Raw genomic sequence first — 21482 nt, 5'->3', positions numbered from 1 at the left:
ATGATCATGCACTTCGGTATAAGGAATAGAGGCGTGGACTATTTCATAAATGGTGTGAAAATTAAAAAAATCACAGGTGCACATGAACTTGGGAGACCACACACAGTATTCCCTGAAGTTTAACTTGCAGGTTCAGTCTGTGGTGAGGAAGGCAAATGCAATGTTAGCATTTTTTTCGAGAGGACTAGAATACAAAAGCAAGGATGTAATGCTGAGGTTTCATAAGGCAATGGTCAAACTGCATGTGGAGTATTGTGAACAGTTTTGGGCCTCTTATCTAAGAAAGATTGTTCTAGCAGAGGAGGTTCATGAAAATGATCTCAGGAATTAAAGGGTTAACAAATGAGGAGCGTTTAATGGCTCTGGTCCTGTACTCATTGGAGATTAGAAGAATGAGGGAAGAGTTCATTGGAACCTATCGGATATTGAAAGACCTAGATAGAGTGGATATGGAGAGGATGTTTCCGAAGGTGAGTGAGTCTAGGACCAGAGGGCAGAGCCTCAGAATAGAAATATGTCAATTTATCACATAGATGAGGAGGAATATCTTTAACCAGAGGGTAGTGAATCTGTGGAATTCATTGCCACAGATGGCTGTGGAGACAAAGTCAAAGATTCAAAGATTTGAAGTGCATTTATTATCAATTTATGTTTAAATTATACAGCCTTGAGATTTATTTGCTGCCAGGCAGTTGTAAAGCAAGGAACTTGAAAGTACCCATAAAAGAAAAATAGACCAACCCTCAGTGCCCACAGAGAAAGAGAAACAAAAACAAAACAAATCATGCAGACAATAGAAGCGAGCAACAACAACAACATTCTGAACCAAACTGAGTCCTTAGATCCAAATCCCCAGAACAGCTCGGAATAGGCCCAAAGCCTCGGTTTTCAGTTCATCATATCAGCGGGGCAAGTCACCACAAAGTTTGCAAGCCACGAAGCACAGCAGGCAGTAATAGTTTCACAGCCTTAGCATCGTGGAGAGAGGAGCCCTCAGACTCTCTGGGCAAACATTTAAATTGTCCAAACCTCACACTAGGAACTAGGCCCCACCACATCAAATCGCTCTAGCCCTACATTTCACTGCCGGAGAAGGCGTTCTCAACCTCTCCAAATTGGCTCAACATTTAGAGCAATCCAGCCTCAACTGACTCTCAACACCCTGCCTTTCTTAACTATGTGGGCCGCCGTTTAGATTGTCTAAAGTGCACATTGTACCTCGCATTTTGACCCGGGACCTGCAGTGGTGAATTGCTCCAGGTCTAGAACATAACACCCAGCGATTTGTTTTGGACTTGGATTTCGCTGCCATAGAAGCCATTCTCGACCTCACCCAAATCGGCTCAGTGCTTAGAGCAAACCAGTCTTGCACCTGGGTAAGATGGACAGGCATTGGAACTCCTCCGTCCTGTCTTCTCCCCTCTGAATCATCTGCGCCAACCAGTGTGGCTCCAGTTCCAAGTGCATTGATTTTGCAGCATGTCAGCAGGGCACATCTCTTGAGCTCGCTTTGCCCTCACTCGCCTCTTTGCTGTGACAGTTTACCACAATTTACTTGAAAAAGATGTGTTATTAATAATGTTTTTAATCAAATTCCTTAGCTTTCGAACAACAAACAAGCTGTCACACATCTTCGCTTGCACAATCTTAAACCAAAAGTTGACTGGGTATACTTAAGGTGGATGTTGATTGGTTCTTGATTAGTTAGGGCATGGAAGGTTATGGAGAGAAAGCAGGAGAATGGGGTTGAGAGGGTCCCATATTAAATTAGCCATGATGGAGTGATGGAGCAGTCGTGAATAGCCTAATGCTCATATGTCTTATGGCCTTATGATCTTATATCTCATAACACTATTGCAGCACACTCTGAATAAGACCTCCAGTGTGTTCTGAATGTCTTTGCCAAGGCATATAGAGCCCTGGGTCTTGTTTTGAATGTAAAAATGATCATCATCATCATCAGGTGCCATGCCTAGTTTGAGCTTTGACTGCCGTGGCCCACACACTCCTGTTTCGGGTCAAGTGGATCAATTCATTGGTATTCATTTCCAGTTCTCTGGCTGCTGCCTCCATCATCATTTTTCTTTGCCTTCCTTTTGCTTTCTTCCGTTCAATCTTTCCCATAATTCCTGTGCATTCTAACTCCTCTTTCCTAATCACATGTCCAATGACGTTACATTGCCTTTCCATGATCTCATACATTATTTCTCTTTTTGTGCTTGCTCTGTTCATGACATCCTCATTAGATACTCGTTTCATCCATGATATTCTTTGCATCCTCCTCAAAAACCACATCTCATGCTGCTTCAATTCGTTTCCTCATGTTACTAGATATTGTCCAACATTCTGATCCATATAACATAACTGGATAAACATAACATTTCAGTACTCTGAGGAGGGTTGCCATGCCTAGTTTAGTGTTGATCAGTATACTCTTCATTCTCGTACAGGTCCTAGCCACCGCCTAACCAGCCACTTATCTAGCCCTCCATAAAAGTTGACATTATAACCCTTGAAAAAATAGACCACTGTCCCTGCTTGTTGCCAAGGTAGAGGAAAAGAGTTCAAAGTCTACGATGCTGCAGATCCAAACAAAACTTTTGATCTATAGAGTAGTCATCCTTCCTATGTTACCATATGGAGTTGAATTACCCAGAGCAGATGACTCAAAGTCCTGGAATAATGCCATTGAAGAAGATTATGAAAGGTTTTGAGGATCACCTGTAAGGACAGATGCACTAACACCAGCATAATGGAACAGGTGAACATGTACAGCATTCCCACAATGGTAAAGCGATACCAACTCTGATGGATAGGTCATGTCATCTGAATGCTCAACTCACATTTCCCCAAACACATCCTTTACCCCTAGTTGAAAGAAGGTCAGTGAGCCTCTGGCGGTCAAAGGAAACGTTTCAAAGATATCATCAAAATCTGCCTGAAGACATTCAACATTACATCTAAGAACTGGGATGATATTTTTCTCAATAGATGCACCTGGAAGAAATCTGTTCAACAGGGAGCTGTTCTACATGACAGCAGCCTCCACTAGGCAGCAGAGAACAAGCAGCAGCTGTGAAAGGAGATAATGCCCCAACCATATGACCCAATCACTAACTGCAGCCCCCACTTACCCATGTCCACAGTGCACCAGAGTACGAGGATCCTGGAAAAGCCTCTATAGCCACCTGAGGACCCAGCAATAGACAACCCCCTGAGGAGAACATTATACTCGACTTGAGTGATCACACTACTACGATTTTCAATGTCTCTGCTCTGGAGCTGCTTGACAAACCTTATAGACCAAAGGATATAGCCATTTGGCCTATCGAGTCTGCTCCGCCAATTCATCATGGCTTATCTATGTTCCCTCTCAGCCCCAATCTCCTGTTTTTCTGCCCCTATCCCTTCATGCCCTGACCAATCAAGAATCTATCAACCTCTACCTTAAATATACCCAATGACTTGGCCTTCACAGCCACCTCCATAGACTCACCACCCTCTGGCTAAAGAAATTCCCCCTCATCTCCCTTCTAAAAGGAACCCCCTCTATGCTGAGGTTGTGTCCTCTGGTCCTAGACTCCCCCACTATAGGAAACATCCTCTCCAAATCCACTCTATCAAAGCCGTACTGCTCAAAGTGAGATTGGCTGCTAACTTCCATCGCCACTGGCAAAGTGGAGGAGCCGCGTTTCAAATCTGCGCCTAATAACCCATCAATTATAATCAATAAAGTTGTCAAGGTCTTCTTTTACTAAGAAAAACAAGTCAAAATATAAATTATGTAAAATATATATCTCTTGTTGCCCTTGTGTCAAATTCCTCTTTTTCACTATTATTTATTCTTATTCCTATTATTAGCATGGTAGCTTTATTTCAAATAACTCTTTATACATATGCTGAAATATATTGCTTTTATTTTTAATAAAGTTTAAGTTATAGCTATTTGATTATTTTTCTAGCCCTCCATCAAAAGATGAAATACTTTGTCTAAACTGCTGGAACATGCACCGATCCCCATAGCTCACTAAATTGCAAAGAACAGAAACTTATCTCCACCTAAATTGCCAAGAAATAGTTAAAGACTGTATACTGCATAAAGCAGATTTTAAATGCAAGCAACACACATCAAAGTTGCTGGTGAACGCAGCAGGCCAGGCAGTGAATGCAATGAAGCTTTTAATGCTGCCGTGACCTGAACACATTGCTTTAACACGACTGGCATTTTAACACTGATAGTATCAGTAAAAGGCCAATACATAACAGAACCAAGTACATTTAGAGTTAACTATCTTCTGCTGAAGTCTGATTGAAATGCTTTAAAAAAAGGAACTGTAATTGAATGAATTTCCACCTCATGCTGACATTTGTACTCTGATAATCCTTGCATAATTCCTGCACCCTACCTCCTATCAGCATCCTCTCCCCAGTGGCAATGTTGGACAATGTTATCAGAATGTATCAGCACCTAGTACACAGTTACTTCCCTTTCATGATGTTTACAGGAATGATGTGAATGTGAAACCATATATGTATTTCAACTTACTTTGTTTAGCTTCATTATCTTCATAATTAACCAATTCCATTATGCATAATCTTTAATCACCATGAGAATAAACTACATTTACCCCTGATTTCCAAAATACATATAATACATTTTCAAATTTGAATTGCAAAATATTTGCACAATGTAGATGAAGGCTTTCACGGAAGACAGCTCACAGCATATCCAGTCAGCATTAGATTAAGATGTCACTGTCAGAATAGTTTCCATCACACAGGAGAGCACTATTCCCTCCTATCCTTATAACCACAGTTGCTGCATATAACCATATAACAATTACAGCACAGAAACAGGCCATCTCCGCCCTTCTGGTCCGTGCAAAACTCTTACTCTCACCTAGTCCCACTGACCTGCACTCAGCCCATAACCCTCCATTCCTTTCCTGTCCATATAGCCGTCCAAGTTAACTTTAAATGACAACATCGATCCTGCCTCAACCACTTCTGCTGGAAGCTTGTTCCACACAGCTACCAGTCTCTGACTAAAGAAGTTCCCCCTCATGTTACCCCTCAAATTTTACCCTTCAACTCTCAACTCATGTCCTCTTGTTTGAATCTCCCCCACTCTCAATGGAAAAAGCCTATCCACGTCAACTCTATCTATTCCCCTTATAATTTTAAACACCTCTATCAAGTCCCCCCTCAACCTTCTACGCTCCAAAGAATAAAGACCTAACTTGTTCAACCTTTCTCTGTAACTTAGGAGATGAAACCCAGGCAACATTTTAGTAAACCTCCTCTGTACTCTCTCAACTTTATTGACATCTTTCCTATAATTCGGTGACCAGAACTGTACACAATACTCCAAATTTGGCCTTACCAATGCTTTTTTACAATTTCAATATTACATCCCAACTCCTATACTCAATGCTGTGATTCATAAAGGCCAGTATACCAAAAGAGTACATCCAGTGACACTGGAAGATCATCATCTCGGTGAAAGATGCAGGGAAGGACCATGACCTTGGGTCCTTTGCCACTGCACATGAGAGGTGGGCATCTTAATGAATGTACTGCTGAAAGGGGAATCGTGAGTGGCATCTGATGCATGGTAAGAGGGAATTGATTTAATAGCACACTGAAGAGAATGAAATATGCATACTGGTCAATTTTCCTGAATGCGTGTGTGCACATACTTGAATAGACACTTGAAATAAAGTAAAGAAAGTTCTCTCTTACCAATCTGAGATTTCGCTTGTCTTTCAATGCAGTTGGCTGTCTACACAGAACATACTAACAAGCTGAGGGAATACTTCATATTACACACTTTTCCCCATTTTTCATTAGGATGTAAAAGATGATCACTTGAATCCAAAAGGTTGCTCTGGATTTGATGGGTCAAATAGTGCAAGACAAAGAGGCGGAACAGTAGTGTAGTGGTTAGCACAACGGGTTACCGTACCAGTGTGACCCAATAGGTAGGTTTCAATCAGTACATTTAATGACAGAGAAATGTATACAATATACATCCTGAAATTCTTTGACTTCGGATTCAATTCCCGCCAGTGTCTGTAAAGAGTTTGCACATTCTCCCCGTGACAGTGCGGGTTTCGTCCCACAGCCCAAAGTCATACAGGTTGGTCAGTTAATTGGTCATTGTTAATTGCCCTGTCATTAGGATAGGGTTAACTCGAAGGGCCAGAAGAGTCTGTACTGTAACACTCACAACACGCTGGAGGAACTCAGCAGGTCGGGCAGCATCCGTGGAAACGATGAGTTGACATTTCGGGCCGGAACCCTTCGTCAGGACTGTAGAGGGAAGGGGCAGAGGCAATAGACCCAGCAATAGACAACCCCCTGAGGAGAACATTATAGAAGGTGGGGGGAGTGTGGGACTGTGCTGTGTCTGAAGAAATAAATAAATAAATATCCTGGAAAGTTGGGGTCCTTATGCTGCATACCTCCTTCTTCAGGTACCACATCAAACGTAGAGCAATTGCATTCTCTTATTCTCCTCACTCATGTTCTCCTGCAATCCTCTCAAATGCTAACACTCACCTACACACTGGTATGACCCATTACCTCCTAACCTGCCTGCCTTTGTGGTGCAGGAGGATACCTGAACACACGAAGCAAATGCACGCTGTTACAGAGGGAAGGTGCAAACTCCACACACAGACTTCACTGAGCGTCAGGATTGCAGCCTGGTCACTGCAACTGTGAGGAGGTCATTCTGCTAGTAGAACCATTGATTGGCATGGGGCGAGGGTGGGTGGTCTTATGAGAACGTTTCCCTTCATGCTCATAGTACAACACAGAAAAAGGCCCTTCAGCCGAACCATTTAAACTGCCTACTGCCATCGACCTGCACCAGGACTGTAGCCCTACCATCTATGTACCTATCCAAACTTCTCTTAAACATTGAAAAGGAGCTCACATGCACCACTTGCGCTGGCAGCTCATTCCACACCCTCACGAAGCTCTGAGTGAAGTAAACTTACCCTCATATTGCCCTTAAATGTTTCACTTTTCATCCTTAAACCATGACCTCTAGTTGTGACCCATCCAAGCTCTATGGAAGTAGCTTGCTTGCATTTACCCTATCTATTCCCTTCATAATTTTGTATACTCCTTTCTAATGTCACTTCATCCCCTGAGCAAAACTATCTGTCGATTCACAATGCATTCTAGCATTGAAGGAGAGCCCAGTGATCAAAAGTCATGACACCATTGCTGAGGCCTCCCCTGCATGACACAAAAACTGCCTGCTAAATCTAGAGGGGTGGAGAAGAGAGGTTGGGATAGAAAGGACCTTTAGTTTCTATGGCAATTACTAGGATTTTCAGGAGGTAGACTACTTCACGAGGATCCAGAATGCTCCTTTTTGCCTCCTCACTCCACACCTTCCCCTTCCCTTCTGATCCCAGATCTGTTTGAAAGAATCTCTCCAAGTCATTTGCATACTTGCTCTACACTAGCTGCTGTTCCAGCCCCACCCCTAATATGAAGGCTTTGGTACACAGATAATTCAAAGCTCTCTGGAAAATCCTGAGATCCCATGCCTCAGCTTGTGTTCCCAACAATATGTACAAATCTCCCGAATATATGGCTAAAAGCAGTACCCCAACTCTGAGTAAATGGAAAAGGCACTCACACTCCTAAAAGATGTACTGTCAACCTAATTGCCATTATTTTGTACTTAGAGATATTTCTCTAATTGATACTGCTATATTTGGAACTTACTTCAGTCTCTGAAAGCAGTGCAATTCATACAAAGTGTCCTTTTATGTGGTGAGTAACAATTCCACCTTCAAAAGGCCACGGACTTCAATTGACCTAAAGGGTTGAACATTGATGTGATGACATTAAGTTGACTCTAGAGCATCAATAAAGGGAATACTGTCCAACTGATTGTTTCGCAGATGCCTCCTTGCCATCTACTGGCATATCAGTTCCCTTCGTGTCCTTACCTAGATTCCAATTTTCACTGTCACTACTCCTCTTTCAAACCAACATACGACATTGAGCATGTAGTAGTTTGAACAGGTAATCAAACTATCAAATTGTGGAAGAAAATTTCCAACATGGGGTTAAAAGTGCTGTTTGTTGCTTAAACTTTGTGACCTTGTCAATATCCTGTGTTTTTCCAATTAAGCTGCAAGTTTGCATAACTAAGATAATTGTGCTGACCGCAACCTCTCCTTAGAGCAATAATCCCTCTGCACAAATAAGATAAGTGTGAATGGATGAGCCACAATTCCCAAGAAAGGACGTTCTGAACTGACACCTTTGTTCTGCTAAGGTCACACACACTTGTCTGCTTCTGATTTCCTTGCAACTCAGAGCTCTACACATGGCTGTGAATTCTCCACCATATCATGCTGAAGTAAATGGTTCGCCACTTGAAGTCTGGTATCAAACTTTATTTGAAACATTCTCTGACACATATACAAAATATATTACACGTCTGACCATAAGACGTAGGAACAGAACTGGTTCATTTGGCCCATTGAGTCTGCTCCGCCATCCCATTGTGTCTGATTTATGCAATCATGGCATGATCTGGCCCTCGGTAATGGATTATTCTATGAGTGTAACAATCATCTCTTCATAATTGTATTGCTCTCTATAAGGTCACCCCTTAGCCTTTGCTTTGCTTGTGAATAAAAGAACCCTGGGTTTCCCCAGAGTCTGGAAAACTATAAGCACCCTGAAGGCCATTACATGTGAATTTATGGTAACAGCCTTCCACAAGGCTTGAAGATAAGTAAAACAAAAATACAAGCATACAGTTTGCCTAACCATGCCTTTGCAAATAACAGAACCAAGCAACTTCATATTTAAAATCTTGCACATTATAAACAGCTCTTCCTGAGAAAGAAAAGGTTTTATCAACAGGATATAGACTTCCTTCTCGAGGGTTTTTAGAATAAAATTTAGCATTATAGACTTTGCAACATGCAAATCAGCCAAACAAATAGGGAATAATAATGTTTATGTACTCAGAATTTAAGCACGCACAGAATGAAAATCTGGATGTATGCTGCGTCTGTGCATGTCTCATCAGGCATAAGTGCAAAAGGTTTCACTGAACTAATTAGTTGAGTGTATGAGGTGACTTCATTTACTGTTTAAAGTGCGACAGCCAGAAGCATCTCTTCTGAGCACAGCTAGTCTGCAGATCTGAAATTACTGATTTTGAAAAGGCTAAAGCATTTTATTTGCTGAAGTCGATATAATGAAGATATGCCCCTCTTTGAAGTCCTCATTAGAATTACAATAGGAACTAATTATAGTGCGGATCTAGAGCACAAAAAATGTCGCAATGCCTTATTATTTTGTTTTTATAAAATTAGCATTTTATATAAAATTATGTTTTTCTCTTGTGTTTAATAAGGACAATTATCCACTAGAATCAACACATGATGTAATACTGATCTGACTAGAGACCAGAAGCCAAGGGAAGATAGACAGATATTACTCACTTGTACAGCAAAAGTACTTCACAGTAATGTTACCAGTCAAAATTGCATTAAGCCACATAAGGAATAAATTAGGTAAATGACCGAAAGCTTGTGCACACATATATTTTAAGGCAGGTCTTCAAAGAGGAGAGGGAGGTGGCGAGATTTAAGGAGAACATTTAAAAAAAATATGTCTTGGGTACTTGTTGATAATTGGGAGTGACAAATATTAGGGATGATCAGAAAGTCTGAATTGGAAGAGAATTTAACTGGGCTGGTGAAAAATCACAGGGGCAAGGATGGGTGGACAAGGCAGAATTTAAAGCGACAAGATTCATATGTAAGGCAGCTTTATTGTAACAAGAACAGATAAAGGAAAAAGAAATATTCTATTTGAGAAACGCTCTTTTTTTTTACATTCAATACTACTTACGCTCCCCTAATGTCTGCACCTCAATACTGGGGCTGTAGTTCCCATAGTTAGTGGTTGAGAAAGCTCGGACTTGGAATACGTAGAGAGTTCCAGGCTTCAGGTTGTTGATGGTCACGGTTGTTGATGAAGTTTTCACAGTCGAGTAACTCTGATCACTTTGCTCCTGCCGGGAAAGCACACAGTTTCAATGACAGGTATTCCACATTAAAGATCAATGACAATAATAATAAATAATTATTTATTTATAATCAGGCTTCTGGGTACTTATCAAGGCACATATGAGAACATCCATGCACACATGTATTTGTGAGCATGCTTAAACCATATAGGTACGATGTCAGAAAGCACCAAGGTTAGTGGAACTCTGAAACCATCTCTTCCAAAAACTTGCCTGAGCCCTTCCTCTTAACCTTAAAGTGTTTGAAAAACAAGGGATCTCCCAAGTGTGCCATTAAAGGTTGGAGAAATCCCATGATGGAATGGGAAAGGAGATACACAGATGCTAACTGGACAGAAAAACAATAGTCTGAGGGTGTAGGTCATGTCAGCACTGAAGCAAATAGATTATCTAGGCACAGAAGCTGACGGTGCATTGACAGGTTCAAAAGACACCAAAGGCAAGAAGAATATTTAAAATATTCTGTGATGGAACATTTTTGTATTTGGGAAAATATCACTCATTCAGAAGAAGGATTTAAAATTTAGTCGGTTCAGTTTGTGGTGTGGCAGACCGATATGGAACAGAAAAATACTATAACAGAGGCTAAGTGATTAAAAGTAGATTGTAATGGTTAAATAGGCTTTCCTAGTTCATCAACAGTATAAAATAGTTAACTTACAGAGGGTAAGAAATGAACAATGACATCTATTTTGGTGACCTTCCTAAAAAACAGAATAATTTTGCACTGGATGCAATTGCAAAATGGTAAAAGTAGAAGTCAGTAAGACAATTCCACAGTCATGAATGGATGAATGTAAACTACGATGAGAAGCATATGAAAGAGAAAGGAAAGAAACCCTGGCACAGTTAAGCAGTTAGTAGGAAGAGATTCACATGGAGCACGTAAGCATCAAAACTGACAGTACTTCTCTGCGGTAAGGGCAATACTCACTATAGTTTTACAAAGCCCTACTTATCTATTGCATCAGTTTTAGCAATTGTCCATGTACACTCAGTGTCCACTGTATTAGTTACACCTGTACACGTGCTCGATAACGCAAAAATCTAATCAGCCAATCATGTGGTACCAATCCAATGCATAGAAGCATGCAGACATGGTAAACAAGTTCAGTTATTGTTCAGACCAAAAATCATAATGGGGAAGAAGTGTGAGCTAAGTGACTTTGATTGTGGGGTGATTGTTAGTGCCAGACGGGGTAGTTTGAGTATCTCAGAAACTGCTAATTTCCAAGGATTTTCACACACAACAGTTTCTAGACTTCACAGAAAATGTTTGAGAGAAAAAAAGCAATATCCAGTGAGCAGCTGTTCTGTGGGTGAAAATGCCTTGTTAATAAGGAAAGTCAGAGAATGGCCAGACTCACTCGAGCTGACAGGAATGCAACAATAACTCAAATCATCACGCGTTACAACAGAGGTGTGCAGAAAGGCATCTCTGAATGCACAACATGCTGAACACTGAAGTGGATTTGCCACAGCAGCCGTTGACCATGAAATACTCAGTGGCCAGGAGGTGCTCAATAAAGTGGCCACTGACTATACTTATGCAATTGATTCCTAAAGATGAATTTGGTTAGTATGCTTTTATCTTAATGAAAATTGGATTACATTTCATTTAAATTAATAGGATTCAGATCTTGTCACTACATTGGACAGGGGAGGACGAGATAAAATATATTAGCCCCAATAACATTCTTCAAACCCCGGCCTATTGCAGATTGCTCCCTTTATCTTTGCTTGCTTTCTTTTAAAGGCATGGAGCGTTCCATCTGTCTCCTCCACACATGACTGCAGGGCTAACGCTGCAACCAAAATTTTAATTACTCTTCTTGAAAGTCTGTTTTTATTGGCTCATGACAAAATTTTGTGCCTGATTTCATTTCTGTGGAGTGCTTAGACATATTTTCCTACATTAAGGGTACTAAATGTATGCAACATGTAGATTTTACAGCAATTCATACCCTGGACAGTGTTATAAATTCAATCAACAGTGGTTCAGTGGTCAAGCACATTTTAGCTCTATGACACCAATTGAACATTGAAGCATTGAGATCAGTACTATAACAACATCAGTACTCATTTTATTAACATCTGTTCTTTGAAAGAGAATGAAATTTTTAAGAATGACCTGAACTGATGTTACTGTTACACACCAGGAACTGAAAGTTAATTGTTTGAAGGGATGGAGACTCTGTAAAGGAGCATTTGAATTATGAAGTTGGAGGTGGGGAAGGTAATTAATTATTCAGATAGCTTAACTTCAGGTCACTTTAGCAAAAGTTATCTGCCATGACTTGTAAAGTCAATTGCTCCTCTATTGTAGAGTGGGTTTGAATGCTGACCATTCTTCATCAAAACGTTCATCAAAGAAAACAGTTTTTTAATCATTTGAATATTTATCCAGCATTTTTTAACTGGGCCCATACATCAATGAAAAATGTCGCTTAGTCACCTGTTTTGAGTTTGTTTATCAGAATCAGAATCAGAATGGGGTTTAATATCACTGGCATATGTTGTGAAATTTGTTAACTTTGCGGCAGCAGTACAATGCAGTACGTAATAAATATAGAAAAAAAGAATTACCACAAGTGTGTGTGTATGTGTGTGTGTGTATGTATATGTATATGTATATATATATATATATATATGTGTGTGTGTGTGTGTGTGTGTGTGTGTATATGTGTGTGTATATATATATATATATATATATATAGCTATATAGTAAGTTTAAATAAGTAGTGCAGAACAGAAGAAAGTAAAAAAAGATTGAGGTAGTGTTCAAGGGTTCAATGTCCATTCAGAAATCGGATGGCAGAGGGGAAGAAGCCGTTTCTGAATCACTGAGTGTGTGCCTCCTCCCTGATGGTAACAGTGAGAAGGGGGCATGTCCTGGGCGGTGAGGGTCCTTAACGATGGATTGTTTAGCTCCCTGTTGGCAGCTGATGGAGTAACTTCGTTTTTAGATTGCTCCTACCCTGTTTACTTAATTGTCTTCTACCAGTCTTCTTTTTTTGAAACTCATTCTAATACTTTAATACTGCTTCACTGTGGCTGGGAAAAGAACCAAAGCGTCTGCAAAAGAAAGGGAAACAGAGGATGAATCCCCAGTCACTTTGGATTCAATCAGTGACTTCCTTAAATGGCAAAAATCGGAATTTTCTGAGGAGTTTCAACGACTTAACTGCAAATTGGATGCAATTCAACAAACTTTATCTCAGCATGAGAACCGAATTCAGGAAAATACTGTGAAGCTGATGACACTTGAAGAGGACGTTGACGATACAGTTAAACTCTGCAAAGAGTTATCGTTATCCAATGATAAAATGCTGAAAAGGATCATCAGTTTCGAAAATAGAAACAGGAGAAATAACTTGCGAATTCTGGGTCTTGAAGAATCAATTGAAGGCGCTGACTCAATGAAGTTTTTTGCAAACTTTCTGAAACAGCTTTTCCCTGCTTTATTCACTTCCGAGCCGAAGCTCGATCCAGCATATCACTCTCTGAATTAAAGTCTTTGAAGTAATAATGACAATGCCTCCATTCAAACAATTATATATTCACTACCCTTGAAGATGCCTTTTGACTCATCTGACTAAAATAACTTTTAAATCCTACAGTGCAGCGTTCAAACTGTTCTGGTACAATTCGAAAGATTTCATCACTAAATCCTTGAGAAAACCATTCCAATCATTGGTTGCACATTCTGTGAACAATAGCTGTAGATACCAACTCTAAATTTCACTTATCCATGCTCACAATTTCAATTAAAGGATGGTCTCGGATTATCTTTGCAAACTGTGAATAAAATGGTTTGCGTACAAAGTTACAAGACCCAAATGCCTCCAGGTTTTTCCTCATAAACCAAAATTTCAAACAGAAGCTTGAAGAAATAAGTTCATGTTCTTTCTTGATAGATAGGGAATTTGAATTTGGTCAATTGATCAACAATAAGAATTAGAGGCTGGAATTGGGCATGGTACCTGTTAAACTATCCTATCATCACTGTGGATGTGCATTGATGGATATTGCCAGCGCTTGGACAACTCATTGAACAGTTGGTCTCTCAGCCTGTGGCATAATTTTAAAACAGCGTACGGAATTTTCTGCATTGACCAAAATTTATCCCTCATCCAATGTCACTAAAACAGTTCACCTGATTACTAAAACTCTGCTACTTGCACTGTGAAAGCTGGCATTTCCTATATCAGGGGATTGACCACTTTCCTGAACTGTTTCACTCACTATGATGCAAATTGGAAAGTGCTGAGGTTGTGAAAGCACTAATCTAAATACATTCCTTTGTATCAGATCCTAGTTACAAATCTGACAATGGAGCTTAAGTTCCACTATGGTGCAGGGGAATTCACATTCTAGCAATAAAAGTAAATATCTCATATAAAAAGGCAGTAATCTTCATTCTGAATTTGTAAAGCTATTGGAATGTTGTTTAAAACCCATTTGGTTCTCTATCACCTTTCTGGAAAGAAAATCTGCCATCCATGCCCTGTCTGTGAACCCAGATGGTAGCCAATATGGTTCTAACATTTTCCTTAATTGGCAAGTCAATCAGATAAAGGATAATTAAGAGTGAGCAATAAATGATGCACTAACCTGCACCTGCCTCATTCCACAAATTAATTACTAAAAAAGTAGCTAGCTGTTTCAGGAAGCAACATCAGATACTAAAGAGAAGACAAGAAGTTACTTCCTACTACATCATCTATTAACTTTTTCCTGTGATTCCATCCCATAGTAGCCCAGAATGACTCTTCTAGAAGAGAAACAAAAGACCACAGGTGATGGAATTGAGAACACAAGCTGCTAAAGGAATTCGATGTGTCAGGCAGCATCTGTAGAGGGAAAATGGACAATCAAAGTTTTGGGTCAAGATGTTCAGACGAAGGCTCGCGACCTGAAATATCAGCTGCCCATTTCCCTCTTCAGATGCTGCCTGACCCATTGAGTAACTCTTCTAGTAGTTCTTCATTCCTTTTCACCCATCCCTCCCCATCCTGATGCCAGACCCAAGTGTATCTCTAATGCAAGATTATAATTGCTATTTCTTCCTTGTTCATGCTCATTGGTCTAAGTAGCTTCATCCTATGTAATCTGGCATCCCACTTTCCCTTCTGTGAACACTTCCAATCTTCTCAGCTTAATGCTCTTGAATCCATTCCTCAAAATCCTGTGACTGGTGTTCATAATGCAAATCTCATGAGCAATATCATCTTCATCTACAAGGGAAAGGATCATAAGAATGTGAAAATGTGGACAAATTGGAAGAGGGTTAGATCATTTGTGGTTCTCTCAAGTCTGTTCCATCATGCAATATGATCATAGCTGATCCTTCCTTTCCGTACAGTATTTTCTGCCTTTTTCCCACGTCCTTGAAGTGAGTTTATGTGTTGATGGTATGTTCATTTTCCGTGCAACCACAGCAGTTGGTACGCTGTCCTGCTTATCTCTTGCTGCCAGTTCAAACACCCTTTCCAGGTAAGGTAGCAAACTACTTGTGCTCTATACACTTAATGGAGTGAATTTGTTACAGTGATACCAAAAGAAGATTGGATGACTACTTTGAAGATCAGCCTTCCTGAATAGGGAAAATTCACTGTTCATACCACTGTGCTGTATACTACCACAAAGGATATGAGATGCTGTTCTAGTTTGTACTTGGCCTCAGCATGGCAGTGGAGAAGACTGAGAACAGGCATGTCATTGCAGAAATGAGAAGGAAAGTTAAAATGACATGCAACTGGAAGCTCAAGCTGACCACTGTGGACAAAGGATAGATGCTCCACAATGGACACAAAATGCTGGAGGAACTCAGCAGGCCAGGCAGCATCTATGGAAAAGAGAACATGAGTCCTGATGAAGGGTCTAATCCCGAAATGTCGACTGCACACTTTTCCATAGATGCTGCCTGGCCTGCTGAGTTCCTCCAGCATTTTGTATGTGTTGCTTGGATTTCTAGCATCTGCAGATTCTCTCTTGTTGGTGCTCCACAATTGTTCACTTAGTCAGGCACTGAGCTCAGTGGTCAATGTGTTGGGAATTCAGGAACTGGAGCTTTGAGTATGTTCCTTCAAGGATGAGATTAATCTAGAGGCCGAGTAAGTGATGGAACCAAAGGCCTCTTTGGTCTATTGAGTTCAACTGTTTTTGGCTTATAAACTAATGAGCCCTCTAGGGGTGGGAGCTTCTATTTTAATTGCAGCTGGATTCTGAACAAGTAACCTTCATTTACAGAGTTCCAACAAAAGTATTTACTGCAGAGCAGATGCCCAGTTTGTGAATGGCTGGCCTCGTTACAATCACTGGGTTCTGCAGTTCAGTCCACAGAAGTTGGTCCTTCTACCTCAGTCACAAGAAGATAGTAAAATAACAGAAGGACCAGGCCACTTGGCTTCTGCCACTCAGTATGAACATGGCTGATATTGGGATTAGAATTGGTTTATCATTTCACATGTTCTGAGATACAGTGAAATGTTGCATACTGTTCACACAGATCAGATCATTACACAATACATTGAAATAGAACAGAGTTAAACAATAACAATGCACAATGAAGTATAACAGCTACAGAGAAAGTGCACGTAAACAATAAGTGGGGAGAGCATAATGCTGGTGGTGTAGTGTCATCAGTGCTGGACTTTGGGACGAAAGGTCCCAAGCGCGAATCCAGCTGGCTCCCGTGCACGCATTCCATCCGTGCTGGGTTACGAGCTGGTGATCTCTTTGGCAGCTCACCCGGCAGAAGGCAATGGCTAACCACTGCTGTAACTTGCCTCGTATGCGGTTCCCCACTATGACAAAGAGGTGTGGAGGGAAATCGTCCGCTAACTGGAGAAACTCCGGATGCGACATACCATAATGCCACACACAAAATGCTGGATGAACTCAGCAGGCCAGGCAGCATCTATGCAAAAGAATAAACGGTCAATGTTTCGGGCTGAGACCCTACGTCAGGACTAGAAAAGAGGGGAAAAAGTCAGAGTAAGCAGGTGGGACGATGAAAGGAAGAAGCACAAGGTGGTAGGTGATAGGTGAAATCAGGAGAGGGGGAGGGTGTGAAGTAAAGAGCTGGGAAGTTGAATGGTGGAAGAGATAAAGGGCTGGAAAAAGGGGAACCTGATAGGAGAGGACAGAAAACTATGGAAGAAAGGGAAAGGGGAGAAGCACCAGAGGTAAGGTGATAAGGGAAATTGGAATGGTGAATGGTGAAAGTGGGGTACAATTCCCGGAAGTTTGAGAAATCAATGTCCATGCCATCAGGTTGGAGGCAGAATGCAAGGTGTTGCTCCTCCAGCCTGAGTGTGGCCTCATCCTGACAGTAGAGGAGGCCATGGACTGAATGTGAATGGGAAGTAGTGGAAAGGAAAGATCGTAACTAGATGGATTATGAATGTAAGAGTCCATCTTATTGTACTAGGGAACCATTCAATAGCCTCTAAGGACCAGGTATTAGCCTATTGTCTTATTGCCTGGTACATGAAAATGAGTCTATATTGCCTGTTCTTCCATTAATCTATTAGTTTCAGACAACAGCATAGTTGTAGTAGTAAAGATTGTGATTCTGACTAGGCTCATCTTGTTCACAAATAGGAGGCAAGAGTAGAATTTTAGCACGTGTTTTTTTCTTCAAGGTAATTGTGTTAAGATGAGAATGGTGCAAATTCTTACAAGTAGAAGTTAGTGCCCTCACACTGGTAATATCTACAGAAAGTGCTGCCTCGCGGGCAATATTAATCATCAAAGATCTCCATCATCTGGGCTATGCCTCCTTCTCAGGAGATACACACCATCACATTCAAGAATAGCTATTTCCCTTCAACCATTCAGCTCTTGAACCAATTGGCACAACCTGAATCAGAGCTAGGTTTATCATTACTCTCTTATATGGCGTGAAATTTGTTGTTTTGTGGCAGCAGTAGCCCAAGCCACTACTTCAATATAGCAACACTATGTGCACTTAGATCACGTTGGACTTTTTGTTCCAATTGTTTACTCGTAAAAATTGTGTTATAGTTTATGATTAGTTTACGTTTTTATTGTGAAAATTGCATATTTGACGCTTATGTGATTATGATGCTGCTGCAAGTATTTTTTGTTGCATTACACCATGCGTGTATTGGTGTATACAGTAATAAAGTCAATTTTGACTTTGGCCACTGAGATCACCATACACAGTGTACTTAATATCAGGTTCAGCAGCAGATGCAAGTAAACTCGGTCTCCATTGTGAATGGGAAAAAGCTGTACAACACCAGGTATTACACCATCAATTTGTACAAACCTAACATCAGAGTAATGCTTTGCTCTGATTTTTTTCTAAACAGTCTAAGGTCCCCAGAGATATATTTCTACGAGGCTTTGAAAGTCTCTCACTAGTCCTAATAGCAGTCTTTGGTAAAAGACTGAGGAAGACAGGAGATGTTATTTTTGTGTGTAAGGGAAGCTGCTAATCGTCTCCCACGGGAATTACGATAAGGGACCAGGATATCGACAAGAAGCTTTGGAACATGGAATTTGAAACAGGAACACTGAAACATCTTTTCAGAGTCATAAGACCATTAGATATACGAGCAAAACTGGGCTACTTGGCCCATCTTGTCTGCTCCACCATTTCATCACAGCTGACCCATTTCGCTCTCACCCGAACCTCTTGCATTTTCCGCGCATCCCTTCATGCCGTTACCAATCAAGAATCTATCAACTTCTGCCTAAATATATATGAAGACTTGACCTCCACGGCTGCCTGTGACAATGAATTCCAGAGATTCACACCACTCTCTGGCCAAAGAAATTCCTCCTCATCTCTGTTCAAAATGGACGTTCCTCTATACTGAGGCTGTGTTCTCTGGTCTTAGACTCCTCCACCATAAGAAACATCCTCTGCACCTCCGCTCTAGAGAGGCCTTTCAAAATTTGAGTGGTTTCAATGAGACACTGCCCCTGCCCGCCATTCTTCTGAATTCCAGTGAATACAGACTCAGAACCATCAAACACTCCTCATAAGACAAGCTTTTCAATCCTGGAATCATTTCAGTGAACCTCCTTTGATCCCTTTCCAATGTCAACACATGCTTTCTAAGATAAGAGGCCCAAAACTGCACAAAATACTCCAAGTGAGGCCTCACCAGTGCCATAGAAAGCCTTAACATTACATCTTTGCTTTTATATTCCAGCCCTCTCAAAATGAATGATAACATTGTGCTTGCCTTCCTCACCACCAGCTCAACCTGCAAATTAACCTTTAGGGAATCCTCAGGGGCGTATCTACGGAAAATAGCACCTATGGCAAGCACTGAAATTGCGTCCCTGTCCAAACATCTGACACCTATCTTTTAGATAACTTTACCATAATATCAGCTCAAAAATACAAGTCAAGCTTGTTAATCTTTTAATTAACAAATTATGGCACTACATGAAAATTATACCTGCACCTTCCTTGCTTTCACTGATGCAAATTGGTCTATGATGTGAACAAAGTCAGTTTTTTCAGTTTCTTCTCTTTCTACACTCAGCAGAGCAAGATCACAGAGTCTGCCTTGACCCATGGAGGCTCTCAGATATGAAAGTATTAGTCTTAACTTGCTGAATGATCTCTCACAGCTGGCGATGGAAACTGCGATGGTTAACATTATCTGAATAGCAATGCGAAGATTGGGGAAGATGCTCTCATCTCCATACTGAACAATAAATTCAAGAAGCTCTTCAGGTCTTGATACTTTCATGTTGACCCACCTTGATAGCAACATTCTGCAATCCAAAATTTCTTCATATAGCTGCTGTCCGTCAACATCAGAGCTGTACAATTCACCCAAATTTTCGCACTTCTTCTTTAGGTCGTTACAGTCGGCGCCGTAACACAGTCCTTCGACATCAAGAAGGAACCCAAACTTGGCGTCAGTGTCGTGCAAACGAGTGAACCTTTTGTCCATTTCTCTGTGAAGACGGTCGAGTGTTCCCTTCATGATTCTTTCCATTTCCTCCTTAGCTGTTAACCCAGCATCCCTCGAGTTCCCATCAGCCATTCGTTTCTTTCGTCTCTGACGTCTTCCAACTTCAATATTCCATTCTTGACAGAGACTGACTCCTTCTTCGAGTGACTCACTGACCAACACTTCTCTTTCAACATAGAAATGATCTCGGTGGGCTTTCAAATCCAGGGCAGCATTGTGGAAGTTCATACTAGGATCCTGCAGCCTCTTTTGAAAACAGTCAATGCAAGTGAGTACTTTGTTCCAAAATCCTGGCAAAATCAGAAAATCGTAACTCAACATGTGGTTGTACAGCTGCCTTGCATCACTTCTTGTTTCACTGGTCTTGTTTTCATCATCTATCATGTCCTGGAGAACTTGAAGTATCTCCTCAAGTTACTTGTTGACGGGCTTCACTGCTTCTGTCCTTGCACTCCGACTTAACAACCACAGGCACGGTGTTTTTGAGTTTTTCCCAGCGCTGTGTTAAACAAGAGAAAAACACGTACAGAGCTTCGATGGTTCCAAAACACGTGATCATCATTGTATCCTGCCTGGCTGCATGTACACCCTCCAAGTTGGGTGAGTGATTGTCGCAATTCACAAACACCGCCAGTTTGTTTTTCTCACTTATTCTTTGATGAACATCACTTCTGTGTCCAGCCATCACAGCAGCGTTGTCATAGCACTGTGACCGATAATCTTCGAGCTCCATTTCATGCTTCTCCAGCTGTTTCAAGATGTCTTCAACCAAGCTCTCAGCATCCTTCTGGCTTATCTGGATAAAACCAAGAAAGGACTCTCTAACACAGATTGTTTTCCTCTCAAAATCAACTTCCACATACCTCACTACTTCTGATATCTGCTCACGGTGTGCCTGATCAGGAGTCGAGTTGAACATGAGAACATAGTACTTGGCTTTACGAATGCTTCTCAGTAAATTCTGGTGAACAGTGGATGCCATCATGTAGATGAATTCGTTCTGGACATGCGGTGAACGATAGGACTTGGATTCAGGATGACTTTCCAAATGAGTGAGGTGTTCTTTTATGACAGAGTCAAAGGTGGCCAGTAGTTTCAGTAAGCCGAAGAAATTTCCCACATTGGAGTCATCATCTAGCTGAAGTGACTCCCTGTGTCCTCGCAAAGCCAGGTAATGAGTCGCAAGGAATTTTGTGCAGTGAAGGATTCTTGTCAAGATATCACACCACTTCTACTTTTCCTTCTCAATCTGTGACTGAAATACCGTGTCAATAACTCCTCAGTTTCCAGCTAATTTTATTTTCCATTTCTTTCCACTGTGTGAAGCATTCCTGATGATTCTTGGCATTTTCATGAACACTAATCCTTTCAGGTGATTTCCACTGGTTGAATCCACTTTCCTGCTCCAATGAGGATTGATGGTCTGACCGGGAATA

General features: G+C 41.0%; 1 protein-coding gene across 1 annotated transcript in view; it reads right to left on the bottom strand.

Annotated features, from left to right (window-relative positions):
• LOC134338281 (ephrin type-A receptor 7-like) overlaps positions 1 to 21482 on the bottom strand; it is a 795126-nt gene that overhangs the window by 137207 nt on the left and 636437 nt on the right. Inside the window, exon 7 of the mRNA XM_063034005.1 lies at positions 9901 to 10063. Coding sequence (XP_062890075.1) covers positions 9901 to 10063 — 163 coding nt within the window. The remainder of the gene's footprint in view (positions 1 to 9900; positions 10064 to 21482) is intronic.

Source organism: Mobula hypostoma, chromosome 26 (genome assembly GCF_963921235.1).
Source record: "Mobula hypostoma chromosome 26, sMobHyp1.1, whole genome shotgun sequence".
Taxonomy (NCBI): Eukaryota; Metazoa; Chordata; class Chondrichthyes; order Myliobatiformes; family Myliobatidae; genus Mobula; species Mobula hypostoma.
Note: the sequence above shows the minus strand (reverse complement) of the source record. Positions and strands in the feature narration are given on the sequence as shown.